Raw genomic sequence first — 15,165 nt, forward strand, 5'->3', positions numbered from 1 at the left:
ATATAGCTCTTATTCAAGTCACTTTCCACAAGTTATGATTGTGTAAGATATAGGATCTCATTGCGTCATCGAATTATTATTGTATGGAATCTTGTCAAAAAGCTCCAAAAGACCCTCTATTTAGACCAATAGAGAAACGAACAAGAAAACGGAATTGAGCTGCAGTTTCAAAAGGAAGCATCACTCAGTAGTAGATTCCCACACGGCATATAGCCTTTAGCCAGAGTCTTCAAGCCTCCAGTATCCAGGTACATTCCAGTCTAAAGCAGACACACTCAATTTTTTAATACTTTACTAGAGCTATGCTCATCATTAAACCACTCTAAGCCGGAGAACAGACAACATTGAATCCTCATTGTTCTTTATTTCCCACCAAGTGTCCGGTAACCCAGTGCTGAAGCCTGCGTCTTCAAATTGACTCACTATTATTTAATGCTATCTCTGTACTCAAAGTAGCTAGGTTTGATGTGATGATTCAGCTCAAACTGCATTTTAAACAATCTAGTAACCTTACAGTATTTAGGGCAGCATTCATTGCATAGGTGACTTTTTACCACATACGTTTTTCCCTAGTGTGTGCCTTGTCTTATAAAATATTCATTATTTAACTAATTACGTCAGAAATTTAGATTACACTGTAGCTTAACTGTGCCGTTACTAATTTAGATGGAGTAAAACAAGATTCTTCATACAGAAACCAATTTAGCTTTCCCTTGCGGGTAGGCAGTTTAAATCAAAATTGTGCCCTTTCACCCACTGTCTAGCATAATGATTCTCTGGGTCAGTGATCATCAAATCATAATCTAAAGTTCATGATTTTCTGATTCCTGCCCTTGCTCAGCAGCATATATACTGCTGTTGTGAATATCTTTAAGGGTTCCTGCTCTGCTTCTTTTCAAAATGTTTGATTTCAGCATTCAGCTATTACTGCTGATAATTGGGCTTGGTTACCTGTGCAATTGTGGCAAACTGCAAGCATGGTCAACAGGCCGCTATCTGGGTGATAAATTAGTGCTTTACAAATAAGTATGATCAAGTAAAATAAAAGAATACTAGGGCACTACCAAAGCAGAACTACTGGAGAGGTGTGGCCCACAAACACAATTTCTTCAAATGAGCAGTAGAAGAGCGAACAAGGTGTTAAGGTGACGGTTAAGCAATCAATGCTAACACATTTGACAAGGGTTAAACAATACACAAAACAATAGAAGAATTCATAAATAGCCACTGGGGCTACCACAACTACAACAATTACAGCGCATCCACTGCTTGGATGATTCATTATTCTGATCATAGATCAATGACTTTTTTTTCAGTCTCTATGCAGAAGAGAATTTATCATAACAGACTTATTCCCAGAAAATGTCTTTAATTAGACTGAGGTAGAGGCAGTACTGGAACTCTTTCAGCTGACTCAATCAACTTCTATAGAGGAAAGACTGCAGCTGTGGAAGACCTGCTGGCTATTATAGAATGTTGGCCATTGTTTTGTGTGTTGCACAAGAATATAACCCTTGTTTTCCCATCTCCTGCTGTAATGTGCCACCTTACCCCAATATTTCACAACCCCTCTCCCCACCAGAGCCTATGGTGTGGTGTCTGTATACTCTGCAAATTGGGGAGACAAACTTCCTTTTATTTTTGGTGTCTTCAAAACAACTTTTAACCTCCTCATATTACACACATTTTCTGTAACATGGCTTCAGCCGTAACAATGCCTTGCCGCTCACACCTCAAACTTGTGCCAATACGAACTCTCCCATTTTTTTTTATTGTAATACACTACCAAAAAGATAGATGGTAGCTACTTGTGTTCACGTTGCAAGAATGCAGTGGCGAGGAGTGCTATCAGCATGTCCCATAAAGGAAATCAACTGTGAAACTACAAAGAGAGGAAGAAAAGGGTTAGGAGATATAAACTTGGAGACGCTTAAAAAAGCACTACGAATAGTTGGTCTTGCAAAATGACCTTTGCAAATGTTGTCTTGTGATGATTGAAGGTCTGATTTTTTTTTAGCTATTATTAGAATGGAAAAATAAAAGAAAATAAGGCATCCCAAGAGGATGTGCTTAAAGGACACATTACCCCGATGTATACAAAAAGGTGATGGATGGAGAGCTTTAATTATTAGCTTCTACCAGTCACGCCCCCACGTGTGGGTATGTCCATCCCACTTAGGACGTCACAATGAAATATACAAGAAAAGTGATGGATGCAGTATTTGAACATCTCAGCCACTAATAATTACTCTAGGTGCATTCCAGTCCATTATAATTTTGCACACAATCCCACCTCAGTTTGGCCCCAGCCCTCAGATGCAAATCAGTCTAGACCCAGTTCCATTGGGAACAATCCAGCCAGAACCACCAGATCAGGTCCTCTTTATCAGCCAGGTACAGCTTGGTTCCAGTGGCATATTACCCTGGTGGCAATGAACCTCGCATTCAGCGTTTCAGAAAACATCCCAGTTAGCCCAGCTGAAAACACTAATCGCCACTGTATACTGGAGTTAAAACTATAAATAAAGCGGATTGGCACCCTAGATGGGTTTCTAGCATTCAAGGTAGCAGAAAGAAAGCTTACTTTGAGTTTTTGATCTCCTTGTCCTTCTCCTCTAGTCGCTTCATGTCTCGGGCAGCTTGATCCTAAAGAGACAAATTAAAGTACACTATTTACAAGTCCAATTTCACATTTTAGTAAACCCGGAAATATTTTTAATCCCGCAACTGAGACTCGGCTGGGAGTTAGAGTTTTGGATTCAGTTTTCTCTTCAAGTGATAGACTATAACTCTGCCTCAAAGCAAGTATGAGTACACTTATGTAAGAAAGAGCTTGCCATACAACCACAATTGCATAATAAAAGGTTGGCACCAGAATTGCATAATAAAAGGTTGACTTGTGTACCTCTAAGATGACACTGAGCAAAAGGACCAACCCCCGCCCCCAAAAATACAGTTACCAACTGATTTATAAAAATATACAGAACTGCTTAAGATACGTAAACCAACCTACAGCAGACTAGTTGCATAAATTCAGCCGCTCAGGAGTTGAATATGAAAACATTCGGAAACTAATGAAAGCCATAAGGGATAAACATTATAAAAGCCCCTTATGGCATCAGAAAAACTTCTATATATATATAAATATAACTCTGAATTTCTCCGAACATAATGAAATGAAATGTGATTTATAAAGGGCAAACTGTCACTCCGGAAGTAGCCTCCTGGCGCTATACGGATAGAGACCAGCTTAACAGTGAAGTATAGAGACCTAGATTAGGGCTTGACAGAATTCATCTGATGCTCCAAAGATCCAGGTCTTTAGGGCCTTCCTAAACTGCATTTCAGTTTCTATAGATCTCAATTTATTTGGCATTAGATTCCAAGCCTTTGCACCTAATATGACTGCAGATTTCCCTCCCCGTGTTTTAAGTTTGAAACCGGGCGGTTTGAGGAGGTTTGGTGACAAAGATCTAAGTAGCCTTGTTGTAGTATACAGTGTGAAATTGCTGAAAGATCTACTGGCCCCACACAATGTGTGGGCATAAGTTACTTTGGCTAAGGTGGCGGCTGCGTAACAGAGGTTTGGTCAGAGCACACACTTCTTGATGAATAACAAAGGCCCACACCTGCTCTGTGATTTTATAATAAGCCTCTTAGTGTAGTTGGCAGATGGGTCAACACCGATGCTTGCTTACTATGACAACAATGGATGTTAAAACTATGAATTACGTTTCTACTACAATCTCAGTTTTATGATTTTTCAGTAGGCACAGAATGGCAAGAAGCATCTCAAAGAAAATAAGCACTGGCAATGCCAATAGTTCTCGCCTATGCAAGAGCTATTGGCTTTTGCAAAGTGTTTTAGCCATTATGTACATCAGTGTGGCTGCTGTTCAGCATGGTAGAAAGTTGGTGGGTGGGGGCTGGGGTAGATTGGGGTACAGTGGAATGGGGTAAATTGGAGTAGAGTCGAGTAGAGTGAGACAGAATGGTGTGGGTGGATTGAGGTATAGTGGAGAGGACTAGTTTGGTACATAAGAGTGGTAGATTGAAGTGGGGGAGATTGAATTGGATTAGATTGGGGTGGGGTAGATTAGAAAAGTAGATACGGGTGGATTAGAAAAGTAGATTTTATTTTTATTTATTTATTTTGAAAGTTTTTTATATAGCGCGAACAAGATCTTTGCAGATATCAGTGCGCTTTACAAGACACGGAGGTGATAGAGTAATACAATGTAATAGTTGAGGTAGTTGGGTAGTTACAAAGTAGTTACATAGTTACATAGGTAGGTCAAAAAAACATGAGGTAGGTCATAGGTGAGGTAGTGTCGGTACAAGGTGCATAGTCAAACAGTTGTGCCAATAATATAAAGTACAAAAATAAGGAGCATATACTTGCTTAAGCGTGTTTAAAATTTTTGGGAGATAGCATAAAGGAGGGCATAGTTGAGGTGGGTGAGTGCAGGATGTGTAGTCACATAGGTGCATCAGTAGTACAAGAGTAGGGATCGTTGAGGTGGTGTAGGTACAGTGTGCAAAGTCAGGCAGGTGCGTCAACAATATAACAATATACAAAGAGGGAACGTAAACAATCAAGTAAGTCGATAATACAAGTAATACATAAAGACCAAGGTGGTCAGGCAGGTCTTACAGAGCAGATTCATGAGAGATACAGAATAATAGATCATGTGTGTTTAGCCATGAGGAACGCTTTTACTTCTTTCTTAAAAAATTTGTTGGAGATGAGCCTGGTTTCAGGAGGAAGTGAGTTCCAGATCCTGGGTGCCATTCCTGAAAAGGAGCGTTTATAGGTTTTTTCCTTCCGAAATCTTCGAGGGTTCAGTAGAAGATTGTTTGTGCTTCTAGTAGTTCTAGAGCCACCCGAAATTGTCAGCTTTTGAGTGAGGTAGGCGGGTGAGTTCATGTGTACAGCCTTGTGTGTCATGCAGGCGATTTTCAGATGAATTCTGGCTTCAAAAGGTAGCCAGTTCAGGGATTTAAAGTCAGGGGAAATATGCGAGTGTTTTTTTGAACCAGTGATGAGTCTCGCTGCAGCGTTAAGGGACGCTCTTAGGGGTGCCGTTGTAGTTAGGGGGAGCCCGCAGAGGGTGGTGCTACCGTATTCTATGTGCGGGATGACTATAGATTGTACTGCAGTTTGGAAGTCTTTGGCTGGAAGGAAGGGTTTAAGTTTTCTCAAGGTATTGATTTGGAAGTTCGCTCCTTTGGTTGCCTTGCTGATGTGCTGCTGCATGTCGAGATTGGCGTCGAGTGTTATGCCTAGAGATTTTGCCGAGTCTACGATGGTAGGTTGTACATTTAGAGCCATTAAGTGTTTAAGCCATGTTTGGGCCATAGAGATTTTTGTGGGAGGTGAGATCAGGAGGAACTCAGTCTTCAGCGCATTGAGTTTGAGGTGATTCTCGGCAAGCCAGGATTGGGTGTTTCTGATCGTGGTGTTAAGAAGCATGATGTCCTTGGGAGATAGTATTTTGAGATAAAGTTGGGTGTCGTCGGCATACATGTGAAAGTGAACATTGGATGTCTGTAGCAAAGTAGTGAGAGGTTCCATAACTAGGTTGAACAGTGTTGGGGAGAGGGAGGATCCTTGAGGGACGCCTAGCGATACAGGTAACGGAGGGGACAACAGGTTGTTACTTTTGAATCTTTGTGACCGGTTGTGTAGAAAGGAGGTGAACCACTTGAGAACAGTCCTAGAAATGCCCATTCTTGTGTTTAACAGTTCGAGTAAGTTCTTATGTTTAACTGTATCGAATGCTGAGGAGAGATCCAGAAGGATGAGGAGGCAGGTATCGTTTTGGTCTAGGATTTGGAGGGCGTCGTCCACTATGTGAGTCATGGCAGTTTCGGTACTGTGCCCTGCTCGGAAGCCTGACTGATGGGCGTTGAGGAGATCAAACTGGTCTATGTGTTTAGTCAGTTGTAGCTGTATGCATTTCTCCAACAGTTTAGCGAGGGTGGGAATATTTGTAATAGGGCGGTAATTGTTTAGATCAGTGGGGTCTGCTGTTGTTTTTTTTAGTAGCGGTGTGACTTGCCCGACTTTGAGGGTGTTAGGGATGGATCCTTGTTGAAGAGAGCTATTGATAATCTTAGTCCAGAGTGGGAGGAGCAAAGGGGTAAAGTCTTTTACAGCCTTAGCAGGAAGGGGGTCAGTGAGGTGATTGGATGGTTTCAGGGTGCTGAGCAATCTGCCAATTTCTTCTTCGGAGTAGGTGCCAAAGGATGACCATGTAGCATTGTTCTTTGGTTCAGGCATAGCTGTGTGTTGGGGGTTGGAGTAAAGGATTGCGTCATTGAGGAGATCGCTTCTTATGTTGTCAGTTTTTTGGATAAAGAAAGCAGAGAAGTCTTCACAGGAAGGTGTAACGCCATGGTGCTGAGTGTCTGGGGTTGTTCTTTGGATTGTGTTCTGATTAAGTCAAATAATTTTCTTGGGCGGTTTTTTACTTGGGCGAGCTGGAGGCTGAAGAAATCTCTTTTTGAGCGTTTTATTTTCCTGAAGTAGGCGTTTCTCTGTTTCTTCAATCTTTTTAGGTGCACTGCAGAAGGGGCTGACCTCCATGTGCGCTCTGCCAGTCGCATAGCCCGTCTATCCTCATTGAGGCTCCCGTCATACCATGGGTTGGAAATCTTGGACGAAACTCTTTTCAGTTGCATGGGTGCAGCCTCATTGATTATTGTGGACATAGCATTGAGATAGTGGTCAGTCAGTAGTTGAACGTCCGTAGCGCCGGGAGGAGGGAGTAGTCGATTGCAGCTGTTAGGCGGTAAGGAGTTTGGGTTGAGTTTCTTCAAATCTCTTTTCCAAACTTTGGGCTTAGAGGGTTGAACAGGGTTAAATTTAAGTTTTTCATTGATGAGGAAGGAGACAATATGATGATCTGACCAGTCACAAGGTTGGATTGACTCAAGTTGAATAGCGTCCTCTTTGGAGATGATAAGGTCGAGAATAGAACCTCTCTCATGGGTCGGGCTATTGCATATTTGGGTGAGATCAAGTGCGTTGAGGAAGCTTTTGAGGCTGTTAACCACTGTGTCACTGCTGTCATTCCAGTGGAGATTGTAGTCGCCAAGGAAAATGTGGGTGTTCTGCTGTCCCGAATTGGCTGATATTGTATCCATGAGTTGTTGGGAGAAGGAGATCTTGTCCCCAGGTGGGTGGTATATAATGTGTAGTGAGCATACCGGTTTGCTTTCGCTGATGACATCAAGGCAGAGGTATTCACAGGAAGTAAGAGAGGGGGCGGACGCCTTAGAGACTGAGAGGTTGCTTCTGTAGATACAGGCAATTCCACCGCCTGTCTTTTTGGCCGCCCTGTCAAGTCTAATGATACAGTAGTTGGGGGGGACTAGGATATCCAAGATAGGTGTAGAGGAATCAGACAGCCATGTTTCAGTTAGAATGGCTAGATCCGGTTCCATAGACATGATGAGGTCGGCGACCTCCGCGGAATGTCTTTGGGCCGATCTGCAGTTGAGAAGTATGCATTTAAGGCTAGGGGTGCAAAGGGTGGAGGAGGGTTCTATAGTGAGGGGTACATTAGTGAGGTTGTTGGGGACGGCGCCTCTGTTGTTATCCTTTTGGTGCCTGAGGGGGTTAGAGATAATCGTTGGGATGGACATGTGGTTGGTGGCTAGGCGATTTTGGGGAGCCGGGACGTAAGAGTGGAGAAGGGTGTGTACGTCATGGTCTGAGATTGTATTGGTAGTGCGTCTGGGGCGATTGGTGGTATTGCGATAGGGGGTAGAGGTCCAGTGTGGGGAGAGTTGTGTGATAAGGCGAGTAGGAGGTGATGAGGAAGTGTTGTTAGGTGTAGTGGGAATATTACGCTTGGTGGTAATGTGATTGCGATTGTTATTGCGATTGGTGGTATTGCGAGGGGGGATAGAGGTCCTGTGTGTGGAGTGTTGTGTGGTAGGGCGAGAAGGAGGTGAGGGGGAAGTGTTATTAGGTGTAAGGGTGGTGGTGGGATGAAGGTGTCTGGGGTATATGATGAGCAACTCTTTGATGGAGTGTAGTTCTTCTTTCATTTGGAGGAGGGTGGACATAATCATGTCCAGCGTGGTGATGGGCGCGGGGTTGGGGGGGGTACTGGCTGTGAACAGACAAATAGGTTGCTGGAGACGGGGGGGGGGTCGGGGTGGAGAGGTGGAGCTGGTGAGGGGGTTGGATGTGTTAGCGAGAGGATAGATGTTAGGGTTGGTGTTGGCGTTATTGGGAAGGGCATCAGTGCTAGGGGGGACGGGTAAATGGGGGCGATGTGGAGGCTGGCTGTTGTGGGGGAGGAGGTGTGATAGTGGGGTGTGAGCGAGGGGGGTGAGAGGTTGAAGGAGGGGTGAAGGCTAGGCGTGACGGGAGTGCTAAGTGTGGGGGGGGGGAGATAGGCAGAGAGAGTCATGTTGTGTGGGGTGCCGTTGGGGGAGGAGGGGTGTTCTGAGAAGATTGGTGTGGAGGATGGGACAGGAGTGCAAAGTGTGGGGGGGATATGGGAAGATGAGCGGAGGTACGAGGGTTGGTAGGGGGAATGAGGGAGCGGGTGGTGTATGAGGAGGCGAGATCTGTCTGTGATTGAGGGTGGGGGAGGGGTAGCTGCAACAGGTGGGTAATTGACTGCGGTGCTGGGTGTGAAGGTGAGGTGAGTGTGGTTCTGGTGTTGAACTGGGTTAGGAGAGTTAAGGGTGGGTGCTGCGACGTCAGGGGAGGTAGGACAGGAGGTGATATGCGTGTAAGTCCGAGGGTTGGAGAGGTGCTCTTTGAGAGTGGGGAACAGGTTGTCAAGTAGTTCCAGGTTCCTGTCTGTCGCTTGAATTAGGACAATCCCGTTATTGTATATAGTGATGGTGGTTCTGCCTGGGAAGAGTTGGGATGGTGTGATGGAGAGAGTTAGGCCATGAGCGGTTTTCCTGGTGGTGGAGACGGTGAGTAGGGTTAGGAACGCTTTTCTCCATTGAGCTCTGCGTGAGGTGTGGAAGATGATATCAATGTTCAGGGCTCCATTGCCCGGTGAGAAGTAGGTGTCGGCAAAGGGGGTTTCAGGGTGCAACCTCATGAAGTTGTGTTTAAAGCGTTTAGCGGCTTTTTTGGGGAGAGAGGGAGGGTAGTTGATTCTATGTGTGCTCGCTGATGAGATCCATGTTAGGATGGCTGTAGCGGTGGGTGTGGGAGGAAGAACGATAATAAGACACATATGCAGAGAGCAACTGTCAACCGTTGGTTACAAAGCACAGGAGTGACCAAAAGTAGGCAAAAAAGTAGGCAAAAAGAAAATAAGAGGTAGCAATCGGTGCAGTCCAGGAACAAACAGTGCGCAGGTGCAGCTTACCAAATCTACAATAAATGAGCGGTAGCAATCAGTTAAGTGGAGCCAAATTGACACATCAGAATGTAAGCAGTAGCATCGGTGTAATCCAGGAAAAGTAAGTGAATGGGTGCAGATTACAAGACTGAACAAAATGAATGAGGTAGTAATCAGTGCATCATGGTGATAAAAGTGAGATGGGCGCAGCTTACAAGACTGAGCCAAATAATGAGGTAGCGATCAGTGAATAATAGGGATAAAAGTGAGGTGTGTGCAGCTTACAACATATACAGTATACAAATAGGAATAAAATACTAATGAATTACTGGAACCAATATAGGTGCAAACAAATGACTGCAATAAACAAATATGACACTAGTGAGCAACCGGTAGAATATGAGGTAGCAATCAGTGCACTGTCGGTGAGGAAAAGTGAAAATGGGTGTAGGTTACATAAAGTGTACAAATACCCGTAGTAATATAATACTTCAGTAGAAGGCAGACACTTAATCACACAAAGATTTAAATACAGAGCTATGTAGAGGCTGTGGTACCGATAGTCAAGAGTAGTCAGAAAGACTAGTCCATGATGGCCGCCAAAGAGAGAAAGAGTAGTCTAAAAATGGCCGCCAAGTAGGAGGGATAGAATCATTAGTCCTCTTTTAGTTGTTGCTATTTTCAGAGCAGGGAAGAGCAGTTTCAGATTCTATTCCGGCTGGCTCAGGATCTTGCATGCCATGGGGAGTCTTATCTCAGTTTTTGTTATCTTAAGTGGAGCTGCTGAGGGGCCTCGTGGGTTCCGTCGGTACAGGAGGGGATTAAGTGCTCAGTTTATGGCCTCGGCCATTTTGAACAAAAGAGTTTTTTTTTGTTGTTTTTTTTTTCAAAACAAGAGGTTTTTTTCAAAACAAAAAACAAGTGGGGCAAATTAAGTACCTTTCCAGCAAAAACGAGTGGGGCAAAGTAAATACCTTTTCCAGCCTTCGCTTCAGCCTATGCTCTGTAGTCCCAGCCTCAGGGGCAAAGACCATCTTTTGCAGCTTTTTCATGCGTTTGCAGCTCTGCTCCCAGGGTCACGGTGGCAGTGGCGCCCAGATCGACAAGCTCACCTCCGAGCCGAAGGGGGCCGCCTCTGCTCTTGTGTATTTTTAATTGTGAGGCACGATACCGCTGGGGGTGGGAAACAAAGGGAGGGGGGGGGGGCGAGCCCCCCGACAGCAAGGCGCCAGCTTCCTCCAGTGTCCAGACGGTGGCTGCAGGCGGAGGACGAGCAGCCAGGCACACAGCTCACCAGGCAGGGCAGGATGCGCTGGACTCAGCCCGCAGCGATCAGCCAGGCGGGGAAGCCCTCACTCGCCCGCGCTCCGCCAGTCCGCCACGTCCCACACCACTTCTTCCTCCACGACGAGATAAGAGTAGGGTAGATTAGGGTACAGTGGAGGAGGATATATGGGGTATCCTTCTGGGAGACCTCAACTTCCACATTGAAAAGATCAACGACCGCAACACCGCCACCCTCTTGGACAACCTCGCCAACCTCGGACTTAAACAATTGGTCACTTCCCCCACCCACATCGCAGGTCACACTCTCGACCCCATCTTCACCTCCAGCAACCATGTCTCCTTCAGCCACACTTCGGATCTCCTCTGGACTGACCACAGCTGCGTTCACTTCACCTACAACAAGCCGAAACCCATCAGCCACCTCCAACCAACTCTACAAAGAAACTGGAACAAAATCACCACAGAGCAGATCTCCACATCGCTCCTTCAAACCTCCCCAGCCCTCTCTTCTAACGCCAACGAAGCCGCCTCCAACCTCACCCTTTGGTTATCCAACACCGCCGACACCTTAGCACCACTGAAAAAACGTCAACACAAACTTGGCATCAAGAAGGCCTCATGGTTCAACGATGACCTCAAGAAGTCCAAGAAACTGTGCCGCTCCCTTGAAAAGGCCTGGAAAAAAGACCCATCCACCAGCAACAAGGACGCCTTCAAAAGCGCCATCCGTACTCACCACCAACTGATCCGAAAAGCCAAGAAAACAGCATTCAAGGATCGACTTGACAACAACGCCCACAACAGCAAGGAACTTTTCAACATCGTCAAGGAATTTTCCAACCCCTCGGCCAACTCCAACGACATCACCCCCTCTCAAACCCTCTGCGACTCCCTAGCCTCTTTTTTCCACAACAAGATTGCAGACATCCACAACAGCTTCGACAACCAACCCGGAAGCCAACCCACCCTACCATCAGCTGACCATCTTCCCCCCGTTAACACCCTTAACGCCTGGAACCCAATCTCCACTGAGGACACCATCCGCCTGATGAATTCCATCCACTCTGGATCCCCCACAGACCCATGCCCTCACCACATCTTCAACAAAGCAGACTCCGTCATAGCTCCGCACCTCCGAGACGTCATCAACTGCTCCTTCAACTCCGCTACCTTCCCAGAAGACTGGAAACACGCATAACTCACCGCCCTTCTGAAAAAACCAACAGCAGACCCCACCGAACTCAAAAACTACCGCCCCATCTCGCTTCTTCCATTCCCGGCCAAAGTCATCGAGAAAGCTGTCAACAACCAGCTCGCCGCCTTCCTCGAAGCCAACAAATCACTCGACCCCTCACAATCTGGCTTCCGAGCCAAACACAGCACTGAGACCGCCCTCATCGCAGCAACAGACGACATTCGAACTCTACTGGACAATGGAGACACAGTCGCCCTCATCCTCCTCGACCTCTCTGCAGCCTTCGACACAGTCTGCCACAGCACCCTTTTACAACGCCTCAGAAACATCGGAATCCAAGGAAAGGCACTGGAATGGATCACCTCGTTCCTCACCGGAAGAACCCAGAGAGTCCGCCTCCCACCATTCAAGTCCGAGGCCTCTGAAATCATCTGCGGCGTACCACAAGGATCCTCACTCAGTCCCACCCTCTTCAACGTAGACATGAGCCCCCTCGCGGCCATCGCCCGCCAACACAACCTCAACATCATCTCTTACGCGGATGACACTCAACTGATCCTATCTCCCACCAAGGACCCCAGCACCGCCAAAACTAACCTACACGAAGGAATGAAAGAAGTCGCCGAATGGATGAAACAAAGCCGTCTGAAACTGAACTCAGACAAAACAGAAGTCCTCATCTTAGGTAAATCCCCCTCCGCATGGGACGACTCCTGGTGGCCGGAAGCCCTCGGAAATGCACCCATCCCGACAGACCACGCACGGAACCTTGGCGTCATCCTGGATTCTTCACTCTCAATGAACAGACAAGTCAGCGCCGTATCCTCTTCCTGCTTTAACATTCTTCGCATGCTCAGAAAAACATTTCGCTGGATCCCCTCCGAAACAAGGAAAACAGTCACCCACGCTCTAGTCACGAGCCGACTGGACTACGGAAACACCCTCTACGCAGGTACCACCGCTAAACTCCAGAAGAAACTACAACGAATCCAAAACGCCTCAGCCAGGCTCATATTAGACATCCCACGCAACGAACACATCTCTGGTCACCTTAAAGACCTCCACTGGCTACCCGTCAATAAGAGGATTACTTTCCGACTGCTTACCCACGCACACAAATCACTCTACGACATCGGACCAGATTGCCTCAACTCTCGACTGTCCTTCTACACCCCCTCCCGCCAACTTCGCTCTTCCAGCCAAGCCTTCGCCACTGTACCTCGCATCAACAAGACCACCATGGGAGGCAGATCCTTCTCATACCTGGCTGCCAAAACATGGAACTCACTCCCCGCTTACCTTCGCCTCACCCAGAATCACCTAGCGTTCAGAAAGCAGCTTAAAACGTGGATATTTGACAAATAATCCTCCTCCCCTTCCTAAGCGCCTTGAAACCCTCTGGGTATGTAGTGCGCTATATAAATTTTATGACTTGACTTGACTTGAGTGGGGTAGACTTGGTTTGTTATAGTAGGGTAGAATGGAAAGAATTGGGGGTAGATTGGGTTAGTGTGGTGTAGGGTGGAGCTGTGTGGGGTAGGTTGGCTTGGGGTGGGGCAGAGTGGAGTGCAGTGAATTGGAGCAGAATACAGTAGATAGGAGAGGAGTAGATATTGGGTGGAGTGGGATAGGCTGATGTGGGGTGGTGTGGATAGGCTGGAATGGGATATACTGGGTGGATCAAGGTAGGGTAGAGTGGACTGGAGGGGACTGGAGTGGAAATGGATAGAGCAGTGTGGGGTGAAGAGGGATAGATTAGGTTTGGGTGGGGTTGACTGCAATGAAGTAGACTGGAGTTAGTCAAGTGGGGCAGATTGGAGAGGGGTAGATCGGAGTAAGGTAGAATGGGGTGCTGTGGGGTAGGGTAGATTGGGTTGAAGTGGGTTTGATTGGACTAGAGTCGCGTACATTTGAGTGGCTTGTGGTAGATTAGGTAGAGTGGAATAGAGTGTGGTGGAGTGGGGTAGATTGAAGTGGGCAGACTGGGGTGGAGTTGAATAGATTCAAGTGGAGTTGAGATTGGAGCAGAGTGGAGTAGGACGGGGCAGAGCGGATTGGGGCAGAGGGGTAGATTAGAGTGGGGTAGGGGCAGATTGGAATGGAGTGGGGGAGATTGGAGTGGGATGCATTCAGAAGGGTAATTCAAAGTGTGGTAGCTAAGAGGTAGTTTGGAGTGAGGTAGGCCGAGGTAGATTGGAGTGAGGTAGATAGGGGTAGATTGGAGTAGGGTATATTGGAGTAGAGTGGAGTAGGGTAGATATGAAGTATAGTGTGGTAGACTGAATTGGAGTGTGATAGATTGCAGTGGAGTGTGCTAGACTGGAGAGGGGTCGATTGGAATACAGTACAGTGGGGTAGATTTGAGACGGGTGGGGTACACTGGATCATAGTGGAGTGGATTGGGGTAGACTGGAGTGGGATAGACTGAAATGGGGGAGATGAGTGAAGTGGGATAGACTGGAGCATAGTGAGGTGGGGTAGACTGGAGTGGGGTTGAGTGGAATTGGAGGGGCGTCGAGTCAAGTGGTGTGGTGTGTTGTAGAGTGTCTCGAGTGGAGTGACAGGTCATACAGTGGAGTGGCATAGAATGCAGTGGCTTGGCATAAAGTGGAAGGGCGTGGAGTGGTGTGGCATAGTGTGGGGTAAGTTTGGTGTGGTAGCGCACTGCCAAACAACACATTCACAATTGAAACTACTGTTACATTTGCACCGAAATACGGTTTTACTGAACACAATCATGTGTGCAAATGTCATCACCTAGTGTATTGATGTATTTGTTCGTATTCAAATATTAGTTTCCATATTTCCGAATTACAAAAAAACTGCTTCGTTTGTACTAATTCCGACATTTGACTCAGCACAGTTAATTTTTTTGTGCTAGAAAAAAACATCCTACACCTTCTCCTTGACATTGGACCTCGGTCTTTGAATGCACAGCAAATGTGACAAGATAACAACAAGATTTAATGGGCAGTTTACAGAAAATGAGTTCATGGAAGAATAAATTAAACAAGTTTTAGGCAATGGGATAGACACACAAGCTGAACAGCCTAAAGCAAATAAATCCAGCAAATAGAAAGGCAGAAAATGGGAGTTACAAGCCTCAAATCCAATGGTAAGCAACAGGCGGAATGCATTACTAGGTCAGCTTTTTTAATGTCACCAAGATGACCTTAGCAACCCAGCTGCACTATCTAGTAGGCTTCAACCTAAAAACTTATCATTTCATTGTACAGACGAAACTGAAGTTGAAACACTTATTTTAGGCAAGAAACCTTTCCTCCTCAGTATGAAATCTGTAAGTCCATACAGGAGACAGAAAATGGCACAAAACAATGAACATGCAGAATAGAAGAATCC

The 15,165-nt window shown here is 46.2% G+C and overlaps 1 protein-coding gene across 1 annotated transcript in view; it reads right to left on the reverse strand.

The window, feature by feature from the left end:
- The window catches only part of DDX42 (DEAD-box helicase 42), a 401,460-nt gene that overhangs the window by 308,893 nt on the left and 77,402 nt on the right, over window positions 1–15,165 (reverse strand). Inside the window, exon 4 of the mRNA XM_086923805.1 lies at window positions 2,585–2,646. Coding sequence (XP_086779931.1) covers window positions 2,585–2,646 — 62 coding nt within the window. The remainder of the gene's footprint in view (window positions 1–2,584; window positions 2,647–15,165) is intronic.

The sequence above is a fragment of the Lissotriton vulgaris genome, chromosome 5 (genome assembly GCF_964263255.1).
Source record: "Lissotriton vulgaris chromosome 5, aLisVul1.2, whole genome shotgun sequence".
In the NCBI taxonomy this organism is placed as follows: Eukaryota; Metazoa; Chordata; class Amphibia; order Caudata; family Salamandridae; genus Lissotriton; species Lissotriton vulgaris.